Raw genomic sequence first — 11,299 nt, forward strand, 5'->3', positions numbered from 1 at the left:
GTTTCGTGGAAGAGGTGGAGAACTTGTTTGTTGAGAGTTCATGGTGAACAACTTATTCGTTGAGAATTCGTTTCAAAGTGGAGATTGTTAGAATTGAATGACTCGAATCCTTATTAAAATAAAAAATAGTGGTAAAATAAAATAAAAGTAAAATCCATATAGAATTATATTTTTTATTTTACATTGGTTATAATAAGGTTTTTCAACTTATAAATAGATGTAATCTAAACTTTTCATGTATCATTCCTATTTCAACATTAGTGAATTTTCTTCTTCCCTACCTATGATTTTTTTTCAATAAAGTTTCCACATAAAATGTGTTTGTTCTTATTTTTTCTTTCTTTTTGCTTTGCAATCGTTCTATTTTGCTATTATCGACGTTAATTTCTACATTCTCCATATCTTGAATGAATATAATTTGGTCAAGAAAGTTGGACTAAAATACAATTCTCTTACCTAAAAATACATTCTTTTATTTCCATATGTTTTCTTGGTACAGAAAGAAGACTATAACTTAAGAATCAAGAAAGGGTAGTAAAAGTTAGAATTGAAACCCACACGTGTTACGGTTTTGGATATCTAAATCGTGGATTCTATTTCCATCTAGTTTTGCACATCAAAAAGCAGGTGTTACAGTTGTTTACATTCCAAATATACAAGCCAAGTGTTAAATGGCATTGAGATTCATCATACTCCAAAGATATCAGCAGATTGAGCTACAAAATCATCTAGCAGATGGGACTAGGCTGCCATTTGACAAATCAGGGCTCTCAATTTCAAGAAAGCTAGCAAGCAAAGTTTTCCTGGAAGATTGTCCCCTGGAACTACCACAAGCTAACTTTGCATTGCCCTCATCCCCTTTCTCTATCTTCATTGCATCTTGTATAGCCAAAATGATTTCCTGCATCTTGGGCCGGGAGTATCCATGCTGTTCGACACATTGAATAGCCACTTCTGCAATCCTCCAGATTGACTCTATTTTCACATTTCCTACCAGAAATGGATCTACAATGCTTATTACATCGCCTTTGCGTATTAAGGATCTTGCCTGTAAAAAAAACAAAAAACAAATAGCTCAGGTATTTCTACTTCGATTCAGCTCCAGATATACTAAGAAATGGATGAAAGTTGCAGAGAAATGTACCCAGTGAACAATGTTCAGTTCAGGACCAAAATCTTCTACTGATACCGGTTTCTTTCCAGAGATAAGTTCCAGAAGAACAACCCCGAAACTATAAACATCACTCTTTTCAGTCAATTGTTGACTTGCATAGTATCTGTTACAACATATAAATGAATTAGGTAAGCACATGATAATAAATTGTTAGTGAATGGTATCCTGTATAGCTTACTCGGGATCTAGGTAACCAACTGTTCCTCGCGCCACACTTGATACATGGGTTAAATCTTCTTCAGCTTGCCTCGAAAGTCCGAAATCAGACACTTTTGCTCTCATGTTAATGTCTAGAAGAATGTTGCTTGTTTTAACATCTCGGTGAATGATACTGGGATTGCAGCCAGTGTGCAAGTATTCAAGGCCTACAGAAATCTAACTTTATGTTTATTCTTAAAAAAGCTAAATACCAATGCATCAATTATCGAGAGCTTCAATACTAAACCTTTAGCTGCATCTTCTGCAATTTTTAAACGAGCAAGCCAATCCAAGGGCTTCTGGTTGACTGAACCTGCCATCATGCACATGGCTCTGAATTGTTTTGACCACACTAAGCTTTTGGAAAAGATAAAATATGCAAAACAAATAAATTGATTTCTTGTTAGAGAAGAAAACCATGTATGTGATCCCTCAAAGTTCCATTGTGCATATATTCGTAAACTAATATCCGTTGATGAGCTTCTTCGCAGTATCCAATTAGAGGAACCAAGTTTCTATGATGAATTCTTGATAGGAGGGCAACCTGCAAGCATGTTTCAGTCATCACTTAACCATATAGTGTGAGGTAAAAATTCAAGGTTATCCATATGGTACTGATATTGGTTATACTGACCAGTATGTACCAGTTTCAAGGACAAGAATAAACAAATTATTGATCCTTGCAAGTGGACTGGCCTCAATAGTGTTGAAACAAAGCCATATGATATTTTCAGCTAACAAATTTATTTTCATAAGGATGCTCTTAACTCTCCCACTTTTTGTTCTTTGTTGACTGTATGGCCTAAATGGGAGAATCTTAATTATTCCTTCCACTAGACAACGACAGAATGTTAGGGGGCTGTGGGAACAACTGAGAATCTAGGAACGTAAACGTTTGACATTCTCTTAAAAGGAACAGGCTGTTAAAAATCTCAAATTCATATTGCAGATATAGGCAATTCATAGCTTTTCCATATGGTCAAAAGAGAATAATCCTGTTGATTATTGTAGTCACTCTCAAAAGGTGGCATCTAGCATTCTTGGGGTCCGAAACCAAATATCTGCAAAGTGCAAACCATTCCCCTCTCCCAGACTACAATCTCCTTTTACTCACCTAATCTAGTTTATCCGTTAATGATTTTATGACCTGTGGATTACTAAAACTATAAAACAAGTTAGCACATACAGTGATTTATAAGTTCACTAAATTGTGAATGTGTAAAGAGAGTTAGAAAAATGGGATTATGGAACACTACCTCAGTCACAAATTGCTTATTCAAGTGGCTTGATGAATCAGCCATAGTCTTGACTGCAACCTCTTTTCCATCTTTCATTTTGCCATAGTAGACAGATCCAAAACTTCCTTTCCCTATCTTTTTGGTAAAATTGTTAGTTGCTTCTTCTAGATCAGACAGTGAGATACAGTATGCCACACCTTCGTCCAGTAAATGCCCACCCCGTGCTATTGAACATGCTGTTGATTGTTTGGTGCCTGGTTGCGTGGAGTTACCTGATGAAAACAAAGAATCAATGTTGGAAATGTTAAGGCTTGCACATTGCATAAGTGATAAACAATGAGTAATTCTAAGCATTTTCATACCATTTTCATCGCATTTTTGGTGAGACATCTTCCTTCGGAAATTGCGCAACAATATTAAACTTCCCAAGAAAAGAATTAATAAAACTGCGAGCACTCCAATTGAGGCCCCAAGTATCAACTTAAAACGCAGTTTTCTCTGTGCCTCATTATGTAGTCCAGGATTACCTTCATAGCTACAACAGAAGAGATATATTTATAAATTTACCTAGCTGGATCACATAGCACTGCATTTTCAGATCTATCTTCAGAACTCTTTACTTATGTTCTAATGATTCTAGGATTATAATCCTTAAATTAGATGCATTGCCCTAAGGTCTTTCAGCATAACTAGTGCAGTATTTAGTACCATGTTGAGTAAAGGGCATAATGTCATCATCATTTGGTGGTGAGGTTAAGTTCCAAGGGAAGTTAGGGTCTTTTGATTAAAATGGTTTTTCACTATGTCACCTGGATTCGTAAAGTACCCATGTCCAACATGTATGCCAAACACATATTTTTAACGTTAGGAGGAGAATGATCCTTCAAATATATGAAAGAACTTTAAAAAAGAAAATACATATATCAGAAATATATCAGTATCTAGCACTTGAATATAGATAACGTAGGTTTTACAAGCTAGTTATACTTTATGAATTGTTGTATGTCTTTCGTGTGATCAAAAGCATTATAGAACCTATGATGCCTCAGCTCTTTTATCAACTTATAACCAGGCTCCTATTTGTTGTTCTGGATGCAGATATAACAAGACACTGGGAACGTTTAATTCTTTGCAGCTGCAAAAAACTAATGTATTTATCCACTAAAATGGTCCTCAAATACGAACCACTTTTTTTTTCTGGACCTTAAGAAGTAATGCATAACTAAAAGGTACTCACTTGAAACTTATTTTCTTGCTCAGCAGTGCTGCAGGAATTTCCCCAGAAAACGAGTTGTTCTGTATGTACCTGAAACGTATAGATTACCCTTTTGTTGAAGCTTTGAAATAGATATATCAGGAAAGAAAAAAAGCCTAAACTATCTGCTTCTAATAGAATTTTTGTTAAAAGCAAACTATTTAATCATGTTTAATGATCCAGAAATAAGAGATAGGAAATCAAGATTTCCACATACAATGCTTGCAAGTTAGGCAAACGACCGAGGTACAAAGGTAGTGAACCGGTAAGTTTATTGTTCTCCAGATGCCTGCAAGCACCGGCAAAAGATGCGAGTGAGGAGTAGCTCATGAAAAACAAAGTACCAGAGTGAAATACCAATCCTGAATTCTTAAGGAAAGCTAGTACAGGTCTATGTATTTTGTACGGTGAAGAGCTTACACAATTTCCAGATTGATAAGGTTACTCATATCAGGGAGTGGCCCTGTTAAGGAGTTGAAGTCCAACCACCTAAAGAAGATGATAGCTTTTTAGTGGATAGTAATAGGCAAAATTAGCGAAGATTAAGTCTTGGATGTAGAACTAAAGGACTTACAACTCAGTCAATTCCTCCATGTGATTAATCTCAGATGGAATTTGGCCCTTCAGATTCCGTCCTGACAGTGCACTGTTCATCAGGTTCAAATAGTCCATCAACTATCATGAAGAATAGAATAACCAATCTAAAAAGAACTTAACAAAGTTGTTTTAATGACCAAAGATAATTCAGTAAAGCGTAATATAAGTTATGAAATGAACAAGAAATTTACCAAGTTCAAATGCATTACATTTTTGTTATTCTTGGTGGCGGTGTTGGGCTGCAATTTACCCATTCCCAATGAGTTGGAACACAAGGATCACCTCCTTCATTCGCCCAAACGCTTTCAGCGGACATATTGCGAATGGCATTGAGAGCAGTCACTGACAATTCAACAAGGCACTGAGTCATTTAGCTCATTGAGTCAAGCCAATTCCTTGAACACACATGTTATAATGTGCAATATGATCAAAAGTTATAAAAAATCAAAACACACCAAGGCCATCTTACCATCTTGCCTCTCGGTTTTGGCAGCAATCTGCTGGTATTTGCTTATCTCCATTGCATTAAGGAGTGGTCCTTCAGTGGAATCATTTGTCTTGGAAAAGGTGAATGACAGAACGAAATCGAGGGTGACGTTCATATAACTCGGTTCATATAGCGTGGAGCTCCCGTTGGCATTCTCAGCTATGTTCACCACAGCATTGCTATAATCAGGGATGTAAGGTTCTCGCAGTTGGAATTTACGGGTTTCATTTGGAGCCAAATCTTCAATTTCAGCAAAGTACGCATAGGCTCGAGCATTGGCTGGGAACCCTTCGAGGTTCAACCTGTAGCTAAGCTCTCCTTCAGTGCCCACAACTGCTGTTTGCATCACTTTAACAGGCGGATATTCTCTGGTTCTTATATCAACATTCTTCGATGTGCTGATTCTTGCTGTTCCAGGTGCCACTCCTACAAGAAAATTTTGCCTCCTATCAAGATCAGACTCCCAAAATCTGTCATATGGATCATCTGGGTACCTACAAATGCAAATTCCAATTTCATAAATCAAAACGGATTCCATCAAATGCCTTGCATATAAAGCAAAACATCAAACAGTTCTCAGATACCATGGCAGATCATACTTTACCTCACTAAATCCTTAGTTAAAGCACCAAAATTCACTCTTGCTGCAACATTCAAGAAGAAATCACCCTCATAATCTGTCGCATACATGGAAAGATTCAAGGGGCGAAGCTCAAGAGTGGAAATGAAAGGAAAACCAGTTGTTGCACAGCATATGCAAACATCAATGGAATCTGAAGGAGCCCTTATGATCATTTCATTCACATATTTCCTGGAGCCATCCTGAATTGTCACAGTTGCCCACTGAGTTGCATCTACATAAATTTCGAATTTGGGATATGCATCTACATTCGCAGGGCTCCCATACTGAAAGGTTGCACGAACAAGGTACCTTCTTCTTTCCTTGGTGCTCAAATTGTAACAGTACTTGTTGTTGTCCGAAGGAAAGTCTCTTCGAGTTCGAAACTGCATCGAGTTCCCGTTCGGGTTTTCGACCTTCACTTGTCTCCCATGTTTCATGATATCCATGTCTGAACTCCATGAAAGTCCAGTACTAGGGTCAGTGTAATTACTTGTGCTTCCACAGTCTATACTGATAAACTCTGCAGAGGCACCATTAAAAAAAGAAAAACCATGATGTTGATCATATACAAAATTTCCCAAGATTTCTTCCTTAATTCTTAATTCATGTAATCGTATTACATGATAAACAATCCTGGAATTCCATGAATACAGAGATTTACTAAACATACCTGAAACTTGGGATACAACAGAGGCAATAAAGTAGAAATACAGTATACATAACTGTGTAAATGAAACCATTGAAGAAGATGAAGGCGGCAAAACTGATCCTTTTGATCTTTTTAGACTTGTAAATTTTCTGTAAATGATAAGAAAGAAAAGAAATTGTGGGCTTTAGTTCAACATCCAACCCTTCTTTACTCCACTAAGCCACTAACCTTTTAACTTTGTTTTTTTTTTTTTTTCCCTGATTGATGAGTTTATGCAATGTTCATTCACGGCTGTTTCTTTTTTATTATTATTTATTTTCCATTTCTTTTTATTTTGGAATCTCCTTTTTCCAAGAATAAAAGATTTCATGCTTGCTTTTTCAGAAAAAAATAAAAGAAAGTTATATATAAAATATTATAAAGAAATAGTAACATCAGCTAGAAATAAATTCAGGATGAAAGGGTAAAAAAAGAAAAATATTGGGCAAGAATATTAGTCTAAAAATTACTATATTCTGAGAAAAAAGAAGAAGCTAATGTTGGTATTTCCTACTATTTAATGTGACTGAGTTTGACAGTGTAGGAGAGAAAAGAAGGTTGGCCATGCAAAAAAAAAAAACATCTTTTAATTAATGGACAATAAATAATATTAATTGAAACAAGATTGTACCACAAACACGTTAGTTGAATGGAAAATTATTATTTAATTAAGCCTTTAAATTACAATGTTATTAGCTTTACTTGTTGCTTTTGATTTATGGTAAACAAAAGCATGTCGCTTTGACCCAACTTGTCTGAAACTTTTTCAAGCTTTGGGAAAAGAGACTGAAAAAGATGAAAGCTATTTTCATGCAAATGTGAATTTCTTCACTCTTCCAATGGGCTTTAACTTTAACCATTTCTCCACAACTGGACAACTTCAATTTCCTCCCCCACCAAATTAGGGATGCTTCAATTTCCTGTGCCTGTTTTAGCTGATTTGATTTTAAATTGATTAATGGAGAAATCGAAATCAATTCATTCGATTATTTAATTCTATAACATGTTAGTGAATATTAAATTAATCATTTAAAATTTAACATGCATAAATTTTTCTTTTTTCAAATCATTAATTTTACATGCATAATATATTATTATATAAAAATTAAATAAACCAAAAATTAAAATAAATTTAATTCTTAAAAATAAATAATTAAACCTAGATCACATGTAATTAATAAAAAAGTAAATACAAAATTTATATAAACAAAAATATTATCTTCTCAGTTAAAGTAAATATTAAAGTCATTCTTTTCAAAAATTTCCCATTTGAAATCAAAGTTTTTACACATGAAATCTTAAATGCAAAAATTGATTTTGATTTTTTTCAAATCTTCTTTCAAAAACTTAACCTTTTTAGCTTAAAATGAACCCAAACATTTTGAAGCAAATTTTAGAGAATCTACAAAATCTAAGTTATTCAACCTCAAGTTGAACCAGTAAAGTAGGAGATATAAATTTTGAAAAATTATGGTTCAAAGAAATTTGCAAAAATATGAGTTGCAAAATGCAAGCCCATTTCTACATTGTTTGTTATGTTGTTTAGGTTTAGGTTTAGTTTTTTTTATTTTAATTTAATTCCATTTATTATTTTTATTTAATTTTTCATAAAAAGTTATGATAGTGCATGAGAAAATGATAGTTTTGTGAAAAAAAATGCATGTGTTGAATTTGTATTGGTTAATTTAGTATATTAAGGATGTTAACCCGACACTATAGTAATATATAGATTGATAGTTCAAATAGTATATTAAAAATTTTCAAACTACAACATTAGATATTTTAAGAAAGTATAGGTACCAAATAAATAATTGACAGTTTCAAGTATCATATTAGACATTTTATAAAAATACAAGGTATCAAATATGGCTATATCTCAAATCTAACTCTTTTAATGTTCATTTTATTGTAATTCATAGAGAAACCAAAACAATCAATTTTGTTAAAATCTATATTTGACATACTCAAAAAATAATTTTAAATTTTTTCTAAATGTATATTTAAAATAGTTGAGTTGCACTTTAATTTGAAGGTTTATAATTACTCGAAAATAGTTATGATTTAAGGATAATGTTCTTTCTTTTTCTTGCACAACTTTCAATTTTGTATTTTATCTAATATGATTTAGAACTACATGTTAGAAATCAGAGTTCAACACTTGTCACAAAATCTAGAGCTGGTTTAAATTTTTTTATTTAAATATTGTTGAACAATTAAATAAAAAATTGATGGTTTGGTCAGTTTAATTGTAACACCTCGAATTTTTTTGAACTATTGTTTGTTAATTTCTATCGGCAACTAAGTCTCTGTTTCTGTGGTTAAATACTCTATTTATGTGATTTAGGTCAAGGATTCAAGCCTTGTTTTTAAAAAGTCTTACTATTCTAATTTGATTTAATCTTTATCCTTGAACTATAGATTTAAGTTTAATTCTGTGTGAATTTGAGTTAAGAATGAGTCTATTGGTTAAGTGGTTAAATTTTTGTATTCTTTTTGGTCCTGTGTTCAAGTCTTGGCGCATGCGTTAAGAAATATTTTTGCTAATAGTCAAAATTTTAGTTATTGGTTTTAATTTAAAAAGTCTAGTTAACGTTCCTTCTTCTTTTCTATTTTTCTTGTTTCTTATTTCTTTTTCATTTTCTTTGTTTTTCTTTTTCTTTACTTTCGATTTGCTTCGATAATTTTGCTACCAGGTCTAACTGAGGGTTTATGTTGTTTGCTGCGTCGATTGGAAGGTGATTGAGTAAGTTTTTCCTATTATCTCCTCCTATTTTCGCGAAATTTCTATTGTTCTTTGTTTGTGTGTTCGAAATTGGGTTTTTCTGTTGTTTCACTTGAATTTTTTGTTAAATGACTGTTTGGCTTTCTTTTTAGGCATAGATATCGAAGGTAGTGTTTCCCAACATGCTAATTTGAGTAATCACTAGTGATTCGATAGTAAGTGTTGGTTTCGTTTGAGGGATTTGTGTCGAAACTTCCGACATAGTTAGTTCTATGCTAAATTGTGTTTTTTTGTCAAATAAGTTGTTTACTTGGTTATTGGATGGTCGTTTTAGGTCCTGGGATTCTTCTACGTCATTCCTACTTCAAAATTATATTTGGTGTGTACCGAAAACCTAATTTATACAATTTTTTAACGCCGAAAAACATGGTTGTCGAAACCACATGGTCGTATGTTAAGCCTGCGACCCATACGATTGTGTTACAAGTCGTGTGGTAGGTTGTGTAACTTACTATTTATGAATTGGAAGTACATAGGCTAGGGACATGAGCATGTGTACATGCCGTGTAACTCACTATTTGTATTTTAGGTCACACGGGCTAGGGACACAAGTGTGTATATAGGCCATGTAACTCATTGTTTTAGATTTAGGGTCACACAGGTGTGCATCTAGGCTATGTGAAGAGTTGTAAGTCACACAAGTGTCTGCTTAGCCATGTGCTAGACCGTGTAACTCACTGTTTTGAGTTACACTACCGTGTGCTAAGCTGTATGGACCACGCAGGCTACACGCCCAAGCCGCGTGAATCCACACGGGTGTGTGAGCCAAAATACTAAAATTTTTCCTAGGACCGTAAGTGTCGTCCAAATCAAACATAAGCCTTATATAAGGTTCATATGATCTGAATTTGACTGTATAACTTGATATATAATATCTTGAGGCTGAATAATTGATTATATGTACATATAATTAATGTGATAACTGTTAAATTATATTGATCTATATTATCTTATTATGATTTGAAGTTAAATAATTATATGTAAATCCCTGATATCTGATACTTGTAATCTACATCTGTATTGGGTGGGAATGGTATAAAAAAGGAAGTGTGGGCAGTTTAATGATTTGCCAAACTAAGTGGCTAAGCCACAATTTTGTATCTGATTCTGGCGATTTATTGCATATTTATCTGACAGCTAGTCTGTAATCATTCTATAATATGTCATATCGACACTATTTGGTAATAGGGCTGGATGGGTATTTGATACCCTATGTGGTTTGTTGGGATGGTCAGAGATGGTGTGTAACGGATGAGGGTAGAAAACTACATTTAATTCTAGTTTGTTTTGCATCTGTATCTAATCTATTTTGCGTCTACATCTGAACTTTTACAATATTACTGAGTATCATCTGTTTCTAATTATGTATCTGAAATTGAACAAATATTGTTATATCTATATTGTTCTCTTGCCTATATATCGATTACACACGTTGAGTTATTAGCTCATTCTATTTATTGACTGCATTGTAGGTAACCCATAGACTTAGGGGGCTCGGCGTATCGAGAGCTCAGTCATCTCTCTTTATTATTACTTTATTGTTTGTCTATATTTGGACTAACATATGTTTTATTTTAGATTTCGGTTTGTAAACTCCACGTTGGTTTGAATGGGTTGGTGTTTCTAAATGACGAGCTTTAAATTACTTTAAGGTTGGTTTTACCTAAACATTTTGATGTAGCTTCCAGACTTGGTCTAAATTTCTATGGCAGGTATGTGGTATTACATTTAGTGGCATCAAAACTAGGTTTACAACACTTAGGCTGTGTTTTCTAAGCTCTTATTTATGTTTTTTGGGTTTTTTCTTTGATAAAAATGTGTTTTAAATGAAATCTTGATTCGAAAACTCTAATAACTGATTTTGTAAAAGACCGAGTTCTGACGCCGAACCTATAAGTATTCTTGCTTAGTTATACTATTAGCGAAACATGCTATGATGTTTGATTATGTTACTTAGTTAAATATCCTGTTATGAACTGTTATAAGAAATTTGATAAAGAATCTGAACTGATTTAAGTACTTCTGACATTGTAGATACAGTGATAGCATGAATTCACACGATAGTCATGGACGTGGTTCACGTGGGCGTCATAGACGCTGAGAGGGAGCTCGAGCAAAGTCATCCTTTATGGGCAGTATACATAATCTAGAGACTAGCGAGATTGTTGATACTTCTACAACTGAAACTGGGTCTCAGATTTCGACAGTCGAGGATAATGTATTGTCCTAGGCTATGCTGTAAGTTCTAAAGAGGGTTG

At 33.8% G+C, this 11,299-nt stretch overlaps 1 protein-coding gene across 1 annotated transcript; it reads right to left on the reverse strand.

Annotated features, from left to right (window-relative positions):
• Positions 1–447: 447 nt before the first annotated feature.
• LOC108461180 (probable LRR receptor-like serine/threonine-protein kinase At1g67720) lies at positions 448–6,782 on the reverse strand. The gene is made up of 15 exons (XM_017760914.2): positions 6,242–6,782; positions 5,554–6,091; positions 4,932–5,443; positions 4,672–4,804; positions 4,440–4,511; positions 4,286–4,354; positions 4,083–4,154; positions 3,848–3,916; positions 2,973–3,145; positions 2,629–2,882; positions 1,790–1,916; positions 1,620–1,685; positions 1,353–1,539; positions 1,145–1,277; positions 448–1,048 (listed from the first exon to the last, which is right to left on the reverse strand). Exons 1-15 carry the CDS (start codon positions 6,309–6,311, stop codon positions 725–727), a joined length of 2,799 nt encoding a protein of 932 aa, XP_017616403.1. The 5' UTR covers positions 6,312–6,782; the 3' UTR covers positions 448–724.
• Positions 6,783–11,299: the final 4,517 nt, after the last annotated feature.

Source organism: Gossypium arboreum, chromosome 3 (assembly GCF_025698485.1).
Source record: "Gossypium arboreum isolate Shixiya-1 chromosome 3, ASM2569848v2, whole genome shotgun sequence".
NCBI lineage: Eukaryota > Viridiplantae > Streptophyta > Magnoliopsida > Malvales > Malvaceae > Gossypium > Gossypium arboreum.